This window comes from Taurulus bubalis, assembly GCF_910589615.1.
Source record: "Taurulus bubalis genome assembly, chromosome: 17".
In the NCBI taxonomy this organism is placed as follows: domain Eukaryota; kingdom Metazoa; phylum Chordata; class Actinopteri; order Perciformes; family Cottidae; genus Taurulus; species Taurulus bubalis.
The window spans coordinates 9,125,852-9,146,871 of NC_136605.1; the positions used below are offsets into that span (position 1 = coordinate 9,125,852).

The 21,020-nt window shown below is 44.4% G+C and overlaps 2 protein-coding genes across 7 annotated transcripts; both read left to right on the forward strand.

Moving 5' to 3' along the window:
- Positions 1-663: 663 nt before the first annotated feature.
- Positions 664-14,659, forward strand: aclya (ATP citrate lyase a; the record flags this gene model as incomplete). 5 transcript variants are annotated; one of them, XM_079232697.1, is made up of 27 exons in its annotated part: positions 664-822; positions 2,443-2,565; positions 4,085-4,147; positions 4,260-4,450; positions 6,322-6,401; positions 6,938-7,068; positions 8,175-8,293; positions 8,866-9,002; positions 9,091-9,152; positions 9,249-9,366; positions 9,460-9,614; positions 10,256-10,362; positions 10,958-11,116; positions 11,206-11,374; positions 11,462-11,566; positions 11,660-11,856; positions 11,933-12,014; positions 12,126-12,236; positions 12,324-12,451; positions 12,565-12,658; positions 12,808-12,962; positions 13,069-13,219; positions 13,300-13,443; positions 13,584-13,697; positions 13,816-13,898; positions 14,365-14,441; positions 14,537-14,659. In XM_079232697.1, 27 exons carry the CDS (start codon positions 664-666, stop codon positions 14,629-14,631), a joined length of 3,309 nt encoding a protein of 1,102 aa, XP_079088823.1. In that variant the 3' UTR covers positions 14,632-14,659. The 5 variants fall into 5 exon arrangements, with proteins under 5 accessions (XP_079088823.1, XP_079088820.1, XP_079088821.1 ...); XM_079232694.1 differs by having other exon boundaries at positions 10,256-10,349; positions 10,903-11,116; XM_079232695.1 differs by having other exon boundaries at positions 10,256-10,349; positions 10,909-11,116.
- Positions 14,660-16,730: 2,071 nt separating this feature from the next.
- Positions 16,731-19,796, forward strand: LOC306749914 (kelch-like protein 11; the record flags this gene model as incomplete). 2 transcript variants are annotated; one of them, XM_079233272.1, is made up of 3 exons in its annotated part: positions 16,731-16,804; positions 17,451-17,954; positions 18,212-19,796. In XM_079233272.1, 3 exons carry the CDS (start codon positions 16,782-16,784, stop codon positions 19,794-19,796), a joined length of 2,112 nt encoding a protein of 703 aa, XP_079089398.1. The 2 variants fall into 2 exon arrangements, with proteins under 2 accessions (XP_079089398.1, XP_079089397.1); XM_079233271.1 differs by lacking the exon at positions 16,731-16,804 and having other exon boundaries at positions 17,380-17,954.
- Positions 19,797-21,020: the final 1,224 nt, after the last annotated feature.

A 21,020-nucleotide genomic window follows, 5' to 3' on the forward strand; every position in this document is an offset into this window, starting at 1 on the left:
TGTGGGTGTTGGTCCTGTTGGAGATGACCTCATCGAGTGAAGCTTGTGGCCAAAGTGTAAAGGTCATAACTCTGCTCTTTTGTAATTCAAATTTATGGATGTTATAACAAATAATTACATTTGTTTATATTCTTCTTTCAGGCACTGCTAATAATCGTTCAGATCAGCTGTCACTAGATTGCCTTTGCAGATGTAGGATGGTGGACAGAGTCCAGTTAGAGAGTTACTCCCTCCAGTAGGACCCTGATTGTTTGAGTGGCAAATGCGTGCAATTTACCTCATTAGGTAAACCACACTGAGGCTAATCCATGTTGTCTTCAGCTTCCCTGTCTTCTCTGTCTGTGTCATGCTGAGTTCAGCTAACTAAGGAATATCTGACCGTGCAAAAGGACAGAAGGCCTGAATCTGCAATCTCTTTTCAGTCTCTCTTAATTCTGTGCAGACAAACTTCATTTTGTCTTTCAGTTCATTGAAAATACAAATTAGGATGCTGTCTTGTTAACCTGGGTACGAGACCAATCCTTGACATGTTGTTTTTGTTTTTCTCATTGATAAATCGTTCTCGTTCCATGTATCTGTCCATCGCGTATGTCTGCTTTCCTGTATTCATCCGTCTCTCCACATCTCTATCTGTCCGTCTCTCTCAGTCAAGCCTGAGCAGTCATGTCGGCCAAAGCCATCTCTGAACAGACGGGAAAGGAGTTCCTCTACAAGCACATCTGCACCTCGGCAGCTGTGCAGAACCGATTCCGCTACGCCAACGTGACGGCCGAGACCGACTTTGAACGACTGGCGCAGGAGCACCCATGGCTGCTCACACAGGTGAGGCAGAAGATCCAGCTGTGGGGGAATTAAATATGGATGATGACGTCAGATTTTCTTAAGCTAAAACGAACAGTGAGTTTGTGTTATCACAAATTTATAGCCCATGAATGCCTGGAGCACCTTCCTCCTTACGGCGGTGGATAATGATCTCCTCTTTATGGAGACAATTACTTAGGCTGGCGGCAGAGTGCTCTCTTGGCGCTTGTTAGCCGACGTCTCTGACAGCAGAGCGATCCAGCAGCTCTGTGGGAATGAAGCGTGACTGCAGAAGAGAACATCGCAGAAAGAAAATGCTCTTGTCTTTTCCACTCTTGGTTGGGACAAATAAAGTAAATCTGTCAACAGGTAGGTCAGGGTTCAGCTGTATAGGTACGATTTCTTGCACAAGCAGTTCTCCAGGTACGGCACAGTTGTATCGCCTCTCGCTGTTCTTCATAGCGAAGCACTGGTGGATAGTGGATAGATGGGCTGTAATAGAAGTTAATTAAATTACGCTGGGACTCGTCTTTCAGGATAAGATGACATTCCCCCCCTCCCTTCCTGACGTTTTTTTTTTTTTTATCTAGGAGGTACGAGGAGGATGTGGAGGGCAGATACATGTGCAGTAGAATTGATTGGGAAATTGCATTAACTTTCAACCCCGACCCTCTTTCTTTGTTCATTGGCGAGTACCCAGATACTAATGGGTCCGCTGTCGTACGTTATTCTCTTTTATCTGTCCTGCAAGTGAGAGGACCCGTGCTGGGTTGGATGTCATTTTGCATTTGCGTGAGAAGGGAGAGATTCCTACTGAAGTGACTTTCAGCTCGACTTCCAGGCGATGACATTGTTCGTGAATCTGGGATTTGCTGATCCCAGATGTCCCTGAATGATAACTAAACCTAACTGATAACTAAAAACCTGCTGTCACATGTTGGAAGTTGAGATGAACAGTATTAAGTTGTTGTGTGTCATTTTTGTATTTCAATGATGCATTTCGAGGCTGGAGTCCTGTTTCATGATGTTTGTGAAAAGAATGTCTGTTGGATCTGCAACTGACTTTTTTCATCTCCATCATCAGGCAGAAGACAGTAAACGACATCACGACTTCCTAAAACCACAATAGTCCAATACCCAAAACACTCTGTGTACTATAATATAATAGACAACTACATTTGGCTTCGGGTCAGGGTTACATTTGAGATGTTGCACCTAATTATTGTTATCTTAAAGAATTACTGAAGTGATTAATTGATATTCCACATTGCTGCAGATAATTGTGTTCATTTTTTACAATTTAAAATGTACTAATCATTTCAGCTCTAGTTGAACCTAAAAAAAAAACAAATCAAGAGTAGCGATCTGTCTTTGTGAAATGTCATTAAGAGAATTTGACATTTCAATAACAGTTTGAATTTATTACCATGACCAGCTTGTTGCTTTCAACGTATAAATATGCTGTTGAGATGTGAATGCAACAGAGCAGCCTTAGAAATCATGTCTAAAAATAGCTTTGAACAGATCTGCAATCTACCTGAAATAAATAACCATAAAATGGACTGCAGACTGATGCCTTTTAGCTCAGGCTGATTGTAGGTATCTTGCTAAAATCTACCATTATTCATCTTCCTTCTGCAGAGGCTGGTGGTGAAGCCCGACCAGCTGATCAAGAGGCGAGGGAAGCTGGGCCTGGTTGGCGTCAACCTGGACCTGAGCGGCGTCAGAGAGTGGCTGAAGTCCCGCCTCATGAGAGAGACGACCGTAAGTCATCCGCCCTTTCCCTCTCTGCTGTGTTTGAGAGCGTGCACTTCGCTGAACACTCACAGAGCTTTGTTCAGACACTCCTGCTGCCCTTTCCTTCACCCCATCCCCGTTTTGCATTGATGCATTTAGTTTGTGTGTGTTTTCTTTTGTATGTTTGTATGTTGACTCAAACAGCCGCCCAGATCACTGAGAGGTTCAGTATCAATCCACTGGCAGTAAATCAGTCCAGTTAGCTGAAGCGCTCATGAATAAACCGTCCGTCTATCTATCCAGTCAGCATAACCACAGCACAAAAGATCCCTCACCGTGCCACCGGGATGCTGCTCTGCCTCATAAACCAAGGAGCTATGGTTATGGAGGACGGCTCATAAAGCATTGGGCGTCGGCGTGTGTGTTGCAGCACGGAGATTGCGTAGATGTATCTCTTCACAGATGAGATGAAACTGTCAGCTGCTGGTGGCAGTATATAAGAATAAATGAAGCCACGGCTGTATGGACGGTGCTTTTGCTTGTATGGTATCTTTATTGTCCTTTTTAGGAGTAGATATAGAATCGAGTTAAAGTAAAGCAGATGAAATACTATCAGATGTATGTTGAGACTAACTTGTATTTTTGATTCTGGTGCCTTTTAAAAATAATTATGGTGCATTAAAATAGAAGCAATCTGTAACCTAATGCAACCATCTTGGTCTTATGATAGAAGAAACACATCTTGTATGTTGCCACTTAAATAGAATTGTCTGCTGCTTGTTTAGTTTAGCTGGCCTCTGCGCTTATTGCAGAGAAACCATCAGGGTCGTTCTGTAAAGAGGAAAAGGTCAGAACACGTCCCAGTAGCTGTGAATAACTTCATATAATAGAGCCATTTTAATACATTACAGACCATTTTCATTCACTTTCTTTCCATATGTGGTTAAATTGAATCATTCATACCCAAAGAGCATTCACAACATGAGTCGCTTTCCTTTCCTTTGTACTCCGTAAGATGGTAATAGAGGTCAGTTCATTTCTCTGAATTGGTCTGACCCCCTTGTGGGTTTTTCTTCAGCTACGCGTTCTTTTTTTCTTCTTCTACCCGTTAACAGTCTTTTTCCCTAGCACACTTCAAAATGGCAACTCCGTCTCCGCCCTTTTTTATTATTTTGTCCTGTTCTCTCCAGCTGGCTGCTCTCAGCCGGTCCCTGGCTACAACATGCCCGTTGGCCTTTAACGGAGGAACGATGAAAGCCCCACCAAATGAGCTGTGGCTGTTTCAGCAGCAATACATGACATTTTCTTCTTCCTTTCTTTGGTTTCTTCTCGACCGGTCTCCTTTTTTTCTTTTGTCAATTTTGATTTATTATACCTTTTGTCGCCTACTCCCACCAGTCCAGGAAGCATGTCTGAAAATAAGTGCGGGGACTAATGCATCAATATGGAAACACCCACGATCGGAAGACCATTCAGATGCTCCCAACTGTTTCTTTATCTACGAAGCATTTCATCTTCTTATAATGACTTTGTTGATGATCCCCAGGTGGGAAAAGCCAAGGGCGTACTCAAGAACTTCCTCATCGAGCCTTTTGTCCCCCATAAGCAGGTAAAGCTCTCACTACGCATCTACACATCTCAGTGTTTACATGCCTTATTTACACGTTCTCACCAGCATCAATAGCAGTGATGATAGAGAATTTTAATGGCCCATTGTTCAGGAGGAGGAGTTCTACGTGTGCATCTACGCCACCCGTGAGGGCGACTATGTGCTGTTTCACCATGAGGGAGGGGTGGATGTGGGAGATGTGGACGCCAAGGCCAAGAAGCTGCTGATTGGGGTGGATGAAAAAATCAGTGAAGACTCTGTGAAGAAAGAGCTGCTGACTCACATCCCCAACGACAAGAAAGTGTGAGTTAAATGGAAGTATTTGTAGTGCACGTGCAAAGCTTCAGCTTTGTGTCAATGATGGGAGTTAGAAGAATCCTGGCAGAGGACGATACATTATATGTAGAATCTAAAGCCGTACAATAGTCTGAAGCTTACAGTGTGACTTTATGACTTTAAACTACAGAGCTTCGGGATAACATTCGAAACAAACATATTTTCAAATGACAAATAAAAGGTATTTTTTTCTGAAGCAGCAATTTTAAAGGTGTTGCTCTACAATCAATTGTATTTAGGTAGCTCAACCCCAAACTACAAAAAAAAAGACCCAAAACTGGGAGCATTTTCCATTATGTAATTAAACCAAAAGAGGAAAACTAAAGCGTCACACAAATGGAGTAAAAGCACTTTGATATTGGCAGTACATGTGGGAGCAGCAGCAGCAGCAGGAGGTGGATGGGGGGGTTTCCATTAGACAAATGACAAACTCTCCTCTGCTTCGCCTTCCTTCGATCCGCCTCCACCCCGAGCTTTTCTTTTTTTTTTTTTTACACTGCAGCCACATTCAGATCACGTCCCTTTTTTATTTTGCTCTACGATACCGTGGCCCAGCTGCTCCTATCCATCTCTCCAGCGGTCCTCTTGACAGCGTCTACTGGCCAGACTCACTGTCTTGGCTGACATTGAATAAACTGCCCCAGAATTCACTCTGCCAACCCCAGCTCACCTCCTCCCCCCCGAGCACTCTTCTCCCCACACTCTGGATTACAAACAAAAGCGACACTTGGCCAGTTTTCTTGCCCTCCCATCAGAAGCAGACATGGGCAGCTGAGTCACTCGGGGTTTGGGTCACAGTTTTCCCCGGCAGGCCAGTCGGAGTCCTGACAACCGGCTGACGTGGTTACAAAGGCTCCGAGCTGCCTGCACAACTGACAGGCAGGAGAGCAAGATACAGCCTCCCCCCTCCTCCTCCTCCTCCTCTTCCTCCAGCAACCCCTTACTCCTTACTGCTCTGTTTTGACATGTGAAGGAGGAAGTAAATTAGATGTTTCCTTCTCTCCAGCAGCTAATTTACAGGTGGACTGTTTACCGTCCAGTTCAGCCTTAACAATCTGTCAGGGATATTGCCTGTAGTTTGTCATGGTTTGAATTACGTTGAAATAATATGATATACATGTAATATAATTTTATATTAATGTATAATGGTCATGCTTTATTTTTAAATCACCAGGCTGTACAGGGACATTTTATTACATAGCCCAGTAAGAATGAATGCCCTTTTACTTAAAAATATGATATTAGCTCCAAAGCAAACTGTGAAACCAATACAGTCTTATTCTTAAGATTAAGATCTTGTTAAGTCTTATTAAGAGTTTTGCATTGCAATACTGTGAATATTTAGCAAGTCAGGAGATTATTAAATGGCTGTTTGTGTATTCACTTTTCTTTTCTTCTTAAAGTTATAGTGATCCTACACTTTTAGGGCTACAACTAATACTTATTTTCATTGTCAAAAAAACTACAAATAATTTTCTCGTTTCATCAAGTGTTTTGTCGACAAAGATGACTGCTTCAAATAGCTTGTTTTATCTCAAATGTATTCAATTCACAATAATGTAAGCCAGAGAGAATATACTTGCATTTAAGAAGCTGATTCTAGCGACTCTTTGCACTTTTGCTTAAAAAGTGATTAAAATGAGTTGTCCCTTATCAAAATGGCTGCAGATAAATGTTCTGTCTGTCGATTATTCAACTAATTATTTTACCGGAACATGATTATATCTCCTTTTTAATATTATTACATGATTAACATCATCAGTCACTTGTGGCGCTGCAGCAACAGATCCGAGTTGCAAAGACGAGAGTTGAATGAGTCGAATGTCGTCTCTCCGCAGGGTCCTGGCCAACTTCATCGTTGGGCTCTTCAACCTGTATGAGGACCTGTTCTTCACATACCTGGAGATCAATCCACTGGGTAGGGTTTTCTCAAATACATTGATGTGATATGTCTGATGGCATATACATTTTGATGTACGCAGATTCATAAATATGTCATCAGATTATGAAATTGTAAAGGGGACATCAAAAGGAAATTGGAGATGAAAACATCAATGCATAATCAAACGTCTTCTTAAAGCCAAGAGGCAGAAGTGTATTCTTGGGCATTTTTAACACTGTGGGAGGAAACTATTAAATAATGTATGCACTTCCTGTTTGATGAAGGCAGCCCATATTTATAATAGAATAATTGGGCACCAGTATGTGCCTCCTGGCAGCTGTTCCTGTGTATGTAGCAAGGCTGCTGAGACCGCCTCTCGCTGCTTTGATTTCATAACACCTCCTCCCCATCTTTACTTTCCTTCCACCTCCTACAGGGACAGCAGGAAGGTTGTGGTCACATGGGCTTGAGGCATGGTCCTCCCAGGCTGACATAATTAAACTCAGTGGGTGGGTGTTTGTGAATCTTCTCGGAGTATAGATCTCTGTTGTTTAATATTTTCTCTTTCTCAGTGGTCACAAAAGATGGAGTTTACGTGCTGGACATGGCAGCCAAGATCGATGCCACAGCTGACTATATCTGCAAGTCCAAGTGGGGAGACGTGGAGTTCCCTCCACCCTTCGGTAGAGAGGCTTATCCTGAGGTGAGGGAGGCCTGGAGAGCCGGAGCAAAGTGTCGGATTTCAATCCGTCTGCATCTAATAGCTGCTGGTGTTCTCCGAAGAGGGAGAAAATATCTTATTTGGAGTGTTAATTAGGATGTAAAGGAGCAAATTATTAATCTTAAAAAATGTAAGATTTGGTTAACTCTATCATCTCAATTTAGATCATACCTAATCGAGGGTGGATAATCTGGATTTACTTCCAATAAATGAACTTCCTAAACTATGACATGTCTTTCGTTAAGACATAAATTGTTTAATTTAAAATGTGTTCGCCTGAAGAAGGGCGGTGTAACTCTCCACCCCTGACCCAGCTGCCCCACGGGCACTAATGAGGAAGGGTAGCATCAGCCTTCATGACTCATTCTGGAGAGGTATGGAGATGAAGACAGAGCTTGGGTAAAGGTCGTCTGGCCCTGTGCATAAAGAATTAATATGTTGACGTCACGTCCTGTAATGAGATGCATGATATGCTTTTGTTAGAAAAGATCAGATTTTGAGTTTTCTTTCTTCTTCTTTTAAATTAGGCTTACACATCAGTATTATGAAGGTATTCTAAAGTGTTTTTAAAACCTCCATGTCTACTTAAACAATGTAATCTATATCACCTGCATGAAGGAGTTCAATAATATGTATACAGGACTTTTTTAATTTTGGCTGATGTATGTAGGAGTTTGTTTGAGAGACTGTCTGTGCACCAGACGGGCCGGTCTAATTGGGCTGCTGTGAGACTGGAGTGGAGATGAGGGACAGCGGGTGCCTTTGATTGGGAGCTGTTTTACTCTCCGCCACCAGCTGTGGCCCTGACTGTCACAAACAACCACTGATGCACATCACATTCTCTATCGCTCTTGATATTTCTACAATATTTCCCATTAATAGCTCTTCAAAATCAAACCAAGAACAGGAAATTAATTGTGGCCAAATGGAGAGGCTCTTGTCCAAGTCCTGCACTGATTAAGGCCACACACACACACACACACACACACACACACACACACACACACGTTATATAAATGCCTACTTTTTGTAGCAATCATATAACGTGTCTCACAAGTATTAGTTGACCTTTTCTTTAACATTTGCAGGAGGCCTACATTGCCGACCTTGATGCAAAGAGTGGAGCGAGCCTCAAACTGACCCTCCTCAACCCGCGAGGCCGGATCTGGACCATGGTGGCAGGAGGAGGCGCCTCAGTGGTGTACAGGTAACAAACCAAAAGCCTGAACAAATGCAAACCACTAGCCATGAATCTAAAAATAATCCAATTGGATGTTTTCTTCTGGCTGCTGAAATCGTCTCCTGGCTCTGTCCTCATTACATTGATTACCCTACGCATAATTGAGTTTAGCAGTGTACGCCAGTGACGCAGCAGTGAGACTGATGGTGCAGCAGCTCAGACTCTGCCCGTTCAGCTGCCTGGTAAATTGGATTCGTGACATTTTAGTGAGTCTGGAGGAATGAGCACGTCTCCCTCACTCCCATCTGTTGGAGGTGTTAAGCGTGACATGCAGACACATCAGCCATAACTAATTATTCCCTCTGTGCACCGTTAAGTTGTTGTGTCTGTTTACAGTTCAGTATTAATTCAGAACCGGTGGGAGAAAAAAATACATTTACTGTTTCAGTGCATTCTGAAGTTGAGCGCTCAAGTTAAGTTGCTGATCCTCTCATTTTATTTTGAATACTGATACGACTGGATAGGCACAGGAGACGCATAGCTGTTGTTGGTAGTGCCTTTTAACTCTTGTGTGGGTAACTCATATAAAACTCTTCTAGTGACACAATCTGTGACCTGGGTGGCGTCAACGAGCTGGCCAATTATGGGGAGTATTCAGGAGCGCCAAGCGAACAGCAAACCTATGACTACGCCAAGACCATCCTGTCTCTGATGACCAGAGAGAAGCACCCTGACGGTAGGACGGCAGCCCAGACGGAGCCTTCTGTGTGTCCTCAAAGTGGTCTTTTTCTCTTCTAAAACTGTGTTTCTGTAATGATTTCCAGGAAAGGTTTTAATCATTGGAGGAAGCATTGCAAACTTCACAAATGTTGCAGCAACATTTAAGGTACAGTACCGCTTATGTTTATGTAGTCGCCTGGATATTACTTGATGAAGTCAAGTTGTCAAGTTATTCACTGAGCTTAATCCTTGTTTCTGCTAGGGGATTGTTCGAGCCATCAGAGACTATCAGGTGCCATTGAAGGAGCATGAGGTCACCATTTTTGTCCGCCGTGGAGGCCCCAACTACCAGGAAGGCCTCAGAGTGATGGGAGAAGTTGGTATGTTATACTTCTTAAGTGCATTTTCAATCTGCAAGCACCCACTGGGTTTCAAATGCCACACTTTAACATCCCTCTGCCCGCTCTCCTCAGGCAAGACAACTGGGATCCCCATCCATGTCTTTGGCACGGAAACTCACATGACTGCCATTGTTGGCATGGCACTGGGCCACCGGCCAATCCCCAACCAGCCTCCTGCTGCTGCCCACACTGCCAACTTCCTTCTCAACTCCAGCGGCAGCACATCGGTATGACATACCGACCCCACAGAGACAAATAGGCTGTCACGATGCTGTGTGCTCACTGTGTAGTGGATTTAGTGAGGAGAAGACTTGCATGCCACAGCCTCTGTTTCACTTAATGTCTCCTCCTTTTCGTGAACCAGATTATCAGAAGCCCAAAGGCTCTTTTGTATAATGGCATTGCAGAGCATTGTGGACTGCTCTCACTCAGACAGTCTTGAGATCAGTCAGTAACTCACTGCGACTGCCCCGAGGCATCCATTAAGTCTGTGCAGTACGCAGGCTTTCAGAGAAGTGTGCGTGGGCCTGCGAGTAAGCACAATCATTCATGTCTTTGCCAATTTGCTCCTATGTTGTTGTTTAAGTTTGAGAGTCATTCAATTCTAAAACTAAAGCTTTAAGCTCTGAAATCCAGTTGGTTATACTTCACGAAAGTCTACTTGTGTAGCCGATGACATGAAAAATCCAGATGGTGCAGGTGGCATCTTCTAAAATAACCGGAATGTTTGAGGCGACCCTGCTTCATCAAGAACCAGTTTTGCCAGTTTTTACACTTCAAGCAGATCAGTTCTCCATTGAGCTGTCCTCATTAGCACACACTTTTTAAAATGTACTGAGCAGAATTCTTTTTTTTTTTTCACTTCCAGACCCCAGTATCCAGCCGAACGGCTTCTTTCTCTGAAAACCGAGCCAAAGTTGAGGACTCGCCAGCCAAGAAGGCCAAAACTGGAGCTCCCATCGGTGAGGAAACGCAGTCACAGCTGCACTGTGAAATCTTTGCACGGTGAACGCTGAGGCTCTGGTGTGTTTCCATGAGCAGCGTGGTAGTTTTAGGTCTTATAGCTCCCCCTTTGGACAGCTGGACGGCTTTTTAATTTACCTCACCAAAATGGAAGTGGAGTGCACTGATAAGTAATTGGACGCATACACACCTAATCCCATACATTTTAATGATACACTTTTTATTTTGTTTTATGATTTATGTCAAACATCCGCAATCTCAGACCCCTAAAGCATCCTGGGTTTTATGGCGGTAAAACACTATCAGTCTACTTTTATTAATCTTATTGATGGCTGCAAAAGACCTCATTGATCTCTTTTTCATCCCCATGTCAGTGGTGTTATTATTTTTACTTTTAATTTATTCAGTTGCTATTTTGTTCATGTGTACCGGTCACTTTTTGCTTGTGTTAAATATTTATTTAATAAGCTTCTTAGAAACCCAGACGAAAATAAATATAATGTCTAAAAGCACGGACGGCTTATGTATGTAATGTAAATACACAGGAACAAGTGGAAGAAAGAATACACACTTTTGTGACCTGGTATTCAGATAGTTTCTGTAACAGCTTTCCTCTCCCTGCAGCCAAGTCAACTTCCCTCTTCAGCAAACACACCAAGTCCATCGTGTGGGGCATGCAGACGCGGGCAGTGCAGGGGATGCTGGACTTTGATTACGTCTGCTCCAGAGAGCAGCCATCTGTTGCAGCCATGGTCTACCCGTTCACGTAAGTGTGCTTTGTCCACTATTGTACATTTAAAATAATAAAAATCACTGAAGGTGTCTAAAATGCCTTTCTGCATGGCTGCCTTTCAGTGGAGACCACAAACAGAAGTACTACTGGGGCCATAAAGAGATCCTCATACCAGTGTATAAGAACATGAGTGACGCCATGAAGAAGCACCCCGATGTGGACGTGCTGATCAGCTTTGCCTCTTTGCGTTCAGCCTTCGACAGCACCATGGAGACCTTGCAGTACCCACAGGTAAGTGCACACATCATCCTTTACCATCTGCGAGGTGCTTAAAAGTTGAGAAATATAAAGTAACGTCATTCTATCGTTTGCTTTCAGATTCACACCATTGCCATCATTGCTGAGGGAATCCCTGAAGCCCATACCAGGAAGATCATCAAGGCCGCAGATGAGAAGAGGGTTACAATCATTGGACCAGCAACCGTGAGTCTTGCTTCACTTCTCATTGGGATTATCATACATTTCACTCTGTGTTCTGTTATCCGAGCAAACCAACAAATCTTTGTTTTTGACCAGGTTGGAGGAATCAAGCCAGGCTGTTTCAAGATCGGGAACACGGGAGGCATGTTGGATAACATCCTCGCCTCCAAGCTCTATCGCCCAGGCAGCGTGGCCTACGTGTCCCGCTCAGGCGGCATGTCCAATGAACTCAACAACATAATCTCACGCACCACCGACGGTGTTTTTGAAGGTGTTGCCATTGGTGGGGACAGGTATGCAACTGTCTTTTATCTGCAGCAAGTAAGCATGTGGGTTTGAATTGGACTATAATATTGGACCTTCCTGCAGATACCCAGGCTCCGTGTTTACTGATCATGTGCTGCGCTACCAAGACACTCCTGGGGTAAAGATGATTGTTGTACTGGGAGAGGTAAGGAATACATCCACACACACACACACACACACACACACACACTGGTGCCTGCAGCTTTTAAACGGTTATTGATTTGATACATGCTGACTCTGTCTCTGCCTTCAACAGATTGGAGGCACAGAGGAATACAAGATCTGCCAAGCCATCAAACAGGGCAGGATCACAAAGCCAGTGGTGTGCTGGTGTATTGGTACCTGTGCCACCATGTTCTCCTCAGAGGTGCATTACACTTCATCACACAATGGAATAATTTACTGTTTTAAAGACATTTCTGACCCATGTTCTACCTCCTTGCCCTCCTCTCAGGTGCAATTTGGCCATGCAGGAGCCTGTGCCAACCAGGCCTCTGAGACAGCAGTAGCTAAAAACATTGCCCTGAAGGAGGCTGGTGCCTTTGTCCCTAAGAGCTTTGATGAACTGGGAGAGCTCATCAAGTCAGTGCACATTGTCACATTCATTCCTTCTGTATTTTTTTTAGTATTCTTTTTTTTTTAGAATGATTCCTGTGCTCCTCTTATACTCTTCTATGTTTTTTTCATCCATGCAGTTCTGTTTATGATGACCTCGTTGCCAAAGGAGTTATCCAACCAGCCGTAGAGATGCCTCCTCCCACTGTGCCGATGGATTACTCCTGGGCACGAGTGAGTACGCCCTCTGAACATGAATGAATCAAGCATTTAGCTGTTCGATGAAGGCAAAAGAAAATGAAACAAATCATATTATTTTAAAATAAGAGAGCTGGACCACAACAAATGTAGGCAGTAAACTTGTTTTCCCTCTTGCCCTGCAGGAGCTCGGTCTGATCCGTAAGCCTGCCTCCTTCATGACGAGTATCTGTGACGAGAGGGGTCAGGAGCTCATCTACGCCGGCATGCCCATCACCGAGGTCTTCAAGTCAGAAATAGGCCTCGGAGGAACTCTGGGGCTTCTCTGGTTCCAGAGGAGGTCAGCCTCTTAACGCTGTCGTTATGATAAACAAACTCTTGATTAACCATTTAACCATTTAACCCTAAAACCATATTTGTCCCCCGCCCCCCCTCTCTGTGTGCAGGTTGCCGAGGTATGCCTGCCAGTTCATTGAGATGTGCCTGATGGTGACCGCTGATCACGGCCCTGCTGTTTCCGGTGCCCACAACACCATCGTCTGTGCTCGAGCTGGCAAAGATCTCATCTCCAGTCTCACCTCCGGCCTTCTCACCATCGTAAGACACTTGTGACTCGTGGGCTTTCTTTACTGACCTGCCAAAAGTCCACCATGAGCAAGAGTTTTATCCTTTTTCAGGGTGACCGCTTTGGAGGCGCTCTGGATGCTGCAGCAAAGCAGTTCAGCAAGGCTTTCGACAGCGGCATGCTGCCCATGGAGTTTGTCAACAAGATGAAGAAGGATGGCAAGCTGATCATGGGCATTGGCCACAGAGTCAAGTCGGTGAGTACAATGGCTCCTGAGCATGCGTGTACCCAGCGTGGACATATCATTTAAAGGACTAGTACTAGAGATAGAGGGAAAACAAGATTCATTGGAGAAGGAAGATGTTTAATGAAAGGGAATTGTCTGTACTTCACCAGATTAACAATCCAGACATGAGAGTCCAGATCTTGAAGGACTATGTGAAGCAGCACTTCCCCTCCACCCAGGTGCTGGACTACGCTTTAGATGTGGAGAAGATCACCACCTCCAAAGTAGGATTTATCACTTCATCCTGTCAGACTTTACTAAATAGTGACACGCTGCATTATTTATTTTTTAATCACATGATCTTCTTTTCCCTGTGTGTGTGTGTTGATTGTGTTGTATTAGAAACCCAACTTGATCCTGAATGTGGATGGCTTCATCGGTGTAGCCTTTGTGGACTTGCTCAGGAATTGTGGTGGTTTTACAAGGTGAGCCAATAAATACTGCCCATCTTTACCATGTCTTCATACAGTTTACATCTTGTTTCTCTGAAAAAAAGATGCCTTTTACTTTACATACAAGACAAAATAGAGAAACAGGCTTTCAAGTACATTTCTATATTGAATTCATAGAGAATGGGGATCCAAGGCTGGTTGACAACTCAGATCTTTGATTAAATGCTTCTACTCCATACTGCCTTGGAGTAATTTAGAGCCAAATATTTTAAAGTGTGGACGGCAAAGACCTGTTGTATAGTTTGTCCGGACTAAAAATGAACACAACTAAAAAACCACACAAATGCAGAAATTGCCTTAAAATTGTCCGTCTGCACTTCACACATGGTCAATATGTTTGAGTTTAAGTACAAAATAAGTAGTATTATGTCTACATTGTGGGCAGCCATCTTTTCAATTCAACAACTCTCATCCTTGTTATCCATCATGCCCGTCACAGGGATGAAGCTGATGAGTTTGTGGAAATCGGAGCTCTGAACGGCATCTTTGTCATGGGGCGCAGCATGGGATTTATCGGTGAGTCATTTCTGTGTACAGACACACCGCTACAGTGACGTGTGCAAGATGGCAAACACTTGACAGTAAAGCCCTCCTTTTTCATATTTTCTCAGGACACTACCTGGACCAGAAGAGGCTGAAGCAGGGTCTGTATCGTCACCCCTGGGATGACATCTCCTATGTGCTGCCAGAACACATGTCCATGTAATCAGAGGGACTCAACCAGAGAGCGCCAGCCCTCTGTCCCCAGATCAACTCACCCGAGCCGTCAATACCCTGCCCATACTGTAATATCGGAAACATGTAACTATTGATATCATTGTAAATTGCAAATATTGAAAAGAAGAGTATGTTTTTAGTTTTAGAAACCTGTCAGTGCTGCAGCTCTATGAATATTAGTATAACCTGCCAAACTGTGACGCTCTACATGATCTCACTCAGTCGGGATGTGACTGAGTGAGATCAGAATCAGATATACAGCTAAAGGGAAGCTGATTATTCAACTGACCACCACCACTCTCATGGCTAGTGAAGTACTATTCTTGACCCCAAATATATATATATATATCACTGTTGTATTAACCTAGCATGTATCGCAGGCTACTGTGTCTCTGTGCAGCTCTCTTCCTTGTGCCACTTGAGAATCATGAGCTTGCTACAAGGGGGTTGTACATGTAGTGCAATAAGGCCTATAATATGAGAACATACTGTAGAGCAGAGCTTTATTTATGTATAGATGTATCAATGTAATAGTTTTTATTTTTTGTAATGTTTTTGACACGCAGGGGGAGGGGGGGTGAAATCAGTCCGCTTACTGTGGCAAAAGGGGCCATTATGAGTCATTCCTGGCAGGTGCTGCAATTCACTGTCCCCAGAAAGTATTCTCTCTTAGCTGGTGGGTTTAAATGGAACATGAATGTTGTTAGTCATAAGAACACCACAGATAAAAATCCCTTCCCAGTTACTTAAACGAATAAGGGCCTTTTTGCCACAAGCCCCAGGATGTGGTTATAGTAAAATCTTCTATGAAAAATGATCTATGACAAGATTACATATGCAGGTTTTTTTTTTTAGGTCTATTGTGTCTTGATATTGCTGACATAAATGCACTATTTCCATTAAAATAACCTGAACTATCATTAGAATATTTCCATCAGCACTACAAGACAGCAAGTCATTTTAGCCGTTAAATACTATCATATATTTAATGTCTTCACATATTTTTTTCACATGGTTAATATTTTAGGTCTAAATATGTTTTTTAAGGAATTAAGATTTTAGAGTATGATTTTAAAAGGCATTACATCCCCACTATTTCTCCACGTATTACTCACAGGCTTTTTGCATTTCAACAAAGCCAATTATTATGACAAAGCTCAACACACCTTTCAGATTGCTATATTTTTATTCAACGGAGAGAAACTGTGGACCATCTGCTAATCGTGAGACTGAGTGAAGGACAAAACTTCCATTCTATTTGAAATGAAAGCAAACGTAACATTTTCCCATACTATATGGGGACCAAAAGAAAATGTGTTTTCAACCATCACCAGTGTCATTTATTATGTGAATGTTAAAAAACAAAAACAAATCTTTGGACAACCAGAAACCTCACTAATATTGCCGCAATGTTTGTTTGTAATTGTTTCGATGTGAATTGAACGTGCTTCTACTGATTTGTTGTATGTTGACAACTGTGTAATTGAGTAACATAAAATGTAATTAATGTAATGTAATAAAACAATGTGTGTGTGCACAGAATTATCTTTTACATATATTTAACCTCTGCCCAGATTACATTTGCATGTCCATGTGTCAGGGTTGGGTTTGGGACTTTGACATTATTATTATTTGTCATTATTAATATTTTTGAGATTTAAAACGTTTCACACCCTTTATCTCTTTAGAGCTGCTTTAACGTAAATGCTCTACAAACATGCTTTGTACACACAAGTGTTAAATCTGAAACGTAAATGAGCTTTTTTCTGCTATTACAAATCGAATGTCTGCCATGAGTGGCCTTTTGTTCTTGTCTCAATTAGAATAACCTATTGAAATCAAAGTAGCATGGTCCGACTTTATGGGTTTGTATTTCAGCCAGCTCAGAAACTATATAGCAGTGATTGAAACACTGATTATAAAAAGTCTGTATAAACTGTCTGTCTCTGAGCCTGCAGTGAACTGCAAGCGTGTCAGTGCGAGTTTCTCACGATATATTAAGCTCAGTTTAGTGGGAACTGCTGCCACTGACGTAACGACGTGGTTACGCCTTTCAGCCACTGCGCATGTCAGCTAGCCGGTCTGTTTACCAAACTGAAGTTGGTTCCTTATTCGTTGTTCCCAACGCTTAAATCAACTATGCTCAATGACTGTGACACAAGGTATGTGTTTCATCTTATCTGTGAATGTTAAGCCGTAAAGTAATATCCAAGTCGTTATTCCGTTGTTCTGTGCATGTAGCTGTGTGTGTGCTGTATAATTATGTACATCTATCACTATTTGACATGCAAATACAATTAACATTTGTTTGATTGCAGACGTCACTATTGACACTACAATATTGCTTTTAAAACAGAAAACTAATATAATTGTAATGATTTGTTTTGAGCTAACTGTATTGCTCTTTAAAAGAGACAACCAGTCCTAGTTGATTTAAATATTGCAATACTCTCATCAGTGGGTCGTAGGGTCAGTAACAATAGTGATATCTCCCACGGGGATTGATAGTGACTTAAAGTGTCAACCATTAAGACTTTCATTGACATTTTTGTATAAACATAAAACATGAGCTATACTCTGAACACAAACATATTGTTTTCCATCAATTAGATGTCACATTAACAGACATGTCTTGAAATGTAATCTTCGTGATTGACACTTCAAAAATACAGGCTATGGACATGACACGGCCAACGCGAAACGCGCTTCGCCGCCGTCCTCTGCGTTGACTCCATGTATGTGTGGCTGCGTATGCCGCCTCCTTTCCTTCACTAGTTTCCTTCATCTCCCTCCACCGCTCACCTCCAGCGCTGGCAGCACGATGGCAGCGGCGGCCCCCAACCCGGAGGACTCCGCCAGGAGCGGCGGCAGCGGCGCCGGCAGCAGCGGCAGCAGCAGCAGCGGCACCAGCACGCCCAGCGCCCTCGTCGGAGACGGGGACGCGGAGGAGGCCGAGGACTTCACCTCGTCCTCCCACTGCTCGGAGCTGTCTCGGCGGCAGAACGAGCAGCGGAAGCAGGGCTTGTTCTGCGACGTGACGCTGGCCTTCAGCAGCGGGGCGGCGAGCGGCAGCGTCCAGAGTTGCGAGTTCTCGGCCCACAAGTCGGTCCTGGCCGCGGCGACCGATTATTTCCCCCCGTTGCTTGGGGGACAGTTTTCCGAGTCGCTGTCCGGTCGGGTAGAGATGAAGGAATGGAGCTCGGAACCGGGGCCGGACCCGGATACGGTGGAGAGTGTCATCCAGTTCATGTACACTGGAGAGATACGAGTTAGCACCTGCAATGTGCATGAGGTCCTGGAGCTAGCTGACAGGTACGCTGTGTTTACAGTAACATTTCAGTCTGAGTGTGTCAGAGAGAGAGAGGGAGGGAGGGAGGGAGAGAGAGAGGGAGGGAGGGTGTGAGTTTGAAAATCAAAGCAGCAGAGTCCATCTATTGCTGCTCTGTTGCCTCAAAGTGTTGTTTATGTGAGGAGGCCTGGCAGAACCAGTCGAAACAGAGTAGCAGTGTGTAGTAACAAAGGACTGACATCCATCCTGAACTGTATGTTCTCTGTTTGCTCAACGCTAGATTCCTCCTGCTGCAGCTGAAGGATTTCTGTGGCGAGTTCCTGAAGAAGAAGCTGAGCCTGACCAACTGTGTGGCGGTGCACAGTCTCGCCCACATGTACACGCTGGACCAGCTGGCTCTACGGGCCGCAGACATGATCCGTCGCAATTTCCACAAGGTTATCCAGGACGACGAGTTCTACACGCTGCCCTTTCACCTGGTGCGCGACTGGCTGTCTGATGCGGAGATCACGGTGGATTCGGAGGAGGTGCTGTTCGAGGCCGTGGTGAAGTGGGTGCAGAAGAACCCAGAGGAGCGAAGCCGCTACTTCGAGGAGCTGTTCCGTCTCCTGAGGCTGCCGCAGATCAAGCCCACCTACCTGACCAGGGTGGTGAAAACCGAGCAGCTGGTGGCGGCCAATGAGGCCTGCCTCCGGCTGGTGTCGGAGGCGGTAGAGGGCCACGCCATTCGCTTTGAGAACCTCAAGTCAACAGATATGGAGTCCTGGTCCTCCCACATGGCCTCCTTTCAGCCGCGCTTTGGCCAGAACATGGACGTCATCATGGTAGTAGGCGGTGTGTCGGAAGGAGGGGACTACCTGAGTGAGTGCGTGGGCTACTTCATTTACGAGGACCGTTGGGTCAACCTGCCGCACATCCACAACCACCTGGACGGCCACGCTATCGCGGCCACGGATTCCCACGTCTACGTAGCCGGTTCCATGGAACCAGGCTTCGCTAAGACGGTGGAACGTTACAACCCTAATCGCAACACCTGGGAGCAGGTGAGCAACCTGACCACACGCAAGCACTCCTTTGGCCTCACCTGCATTAAGGATATACTGTACAGCATCGGCGGCCATGGGAACTTCAGTCCGGGTTTCAAAGACGTCAGTATATACGAGCCGGAGCAGGACAAGTGGCTCAATCTGGAATCTGCCCCCAAAATCCTGCGAGACGTGAAGGCGGTGAGTGTGGAGGACCGCTACGTGTACGTCACGGCACGCACACCTGTTGATACAGATAACGAGGATGGACTGAAGACGGTGACCACTCGCTATGACACAGAGAGCCGCCAGTGGCAAGATGTGGACTCCCTGCCCCTTATTGACAACTACTGCATCTTCCAGATGGCTGTGGCCTCGACTAACTTCTACCACACGGCCTCCTGCTGCCCCAAGAGCTACACGGAGCGCGAGGAGGTCGCCAAGCAAAAGATCAGCTTGCGCATCTCCGATGAGATCCTGGAGAGCCTGCCACCAGAGGTAACCAGCATCGAGGGTGCTGCCATTTGCCACTTTGATGAGGACGTCTTCATCATCGGAGGCTGGAAGAACAGTGACGATGTGGACAAGCAGTATCGCAAGGAGGCCTACCGCTACTGCGCCGAGAGGAAACGCTGGATGCTGTTGCCGCCCATGCCTCAGCCTCGCTGCCGAGCCACCGCTTGCCACGTCCGCATCCCCTACCGCTTCCTGTATGGCTGCCAGCGATACCCCATGCCACAGAACCTGGCCCGCCAGCGGGATCGCATGCAGCAGATGCAGCAACTTCACCGGCGTACACTCACCTTACGCCGGCAGCTCCAGTCGCAGATAGAGTGCTGAGCAGGTCGGGGGTTCGCTTCATCAAAGAACTGCCCTGCTCTGTCCGAGGACACACCGCAAGCATCCATTCCATTGCAGCCGTCTTCATCGACCCCTCTCCCACGTAACATGCCGCAGCGGGTCTTGTGTCGCACTCGTACTGGATTTCCTTGAGCTGAACTCTGTCCATCGGCTCTCATGCTGTGTTGTTATTAATGGCTGATTTGCCGAAAGCCGTGAAATGTGTGGCCAGGTGTGCACTGACCCGCAGGTGGTGAGGGGAATGTAAATATGTGAATAAGAGCGTTATATAGCAGCCAACAACTGGATATCCTTTTGTCAAGTATGTTGGTATAGATGCTGTTCATGTTTGTACATAAATAAGATAACGGTGTTTATGTAAACATTTACATGGGTATTTTACATTCCTTTTATTGTGTGCCTGTACTCGGGGGGGGGGGGGGGACGTAACATTACCAATAACTGCGCTCCTACATGCAATTTAACTCTCTTTATGAAGTCTCATTCCATTTTAACACTGTGACAATCTCTTCCTGCCAGTAGAACATCGGTCCAAATGTCTTAACTCTAACGTCTATCACAACTGATCTATTCGAATATCTCTGCTTGTTACTGTGCAGCCTCAACAACAAAATATGAATTATTTCAGAAAGGCTGTTCATCGTAAAATCGCATAGACTAGTTTACTTTAGATTGCAGTTTCCCTTCAACGGTTTATTTAATTACAATATATTTTCTGTTGCTTATTTAACACTTAAACTAGAATGTTTCATCCTGGTATCTGGGGAGGTGAAATTATAAGAGAACTGTGATGTTGAATTCCTTTGCTTTATCTTAACATTGAACTATTATATTTGTCCACTGCATAAAGCGCCAATAACTGGCCATAGCTCAATCATTCCTTTCTTTTGCACTTTGGCAAGCTATTGCTCAGTGTATATTCCCATTAATACATTTAAAATGTATATATGTGTGGGTACAAAAGTGTGTATGATTTGTGTTTGTAGAGCAGAGCTTCTCTTCAACTGCACTTTTTGACATGTAATTGTTTGTAAAGTCTTAAAAGAAACATAGGGATTTAAGTTGCCATTGCACTTTTGACTTTGCTTATTTAATTTGTTTCATATCAGACAAGGTGATTGTATTTTGGAAAGGCTTGGACTGCGTAAGTTTTGATCTTCTTTGAAAGAACATGTTATCATTATTTGCGGACTTGTTTCCAAC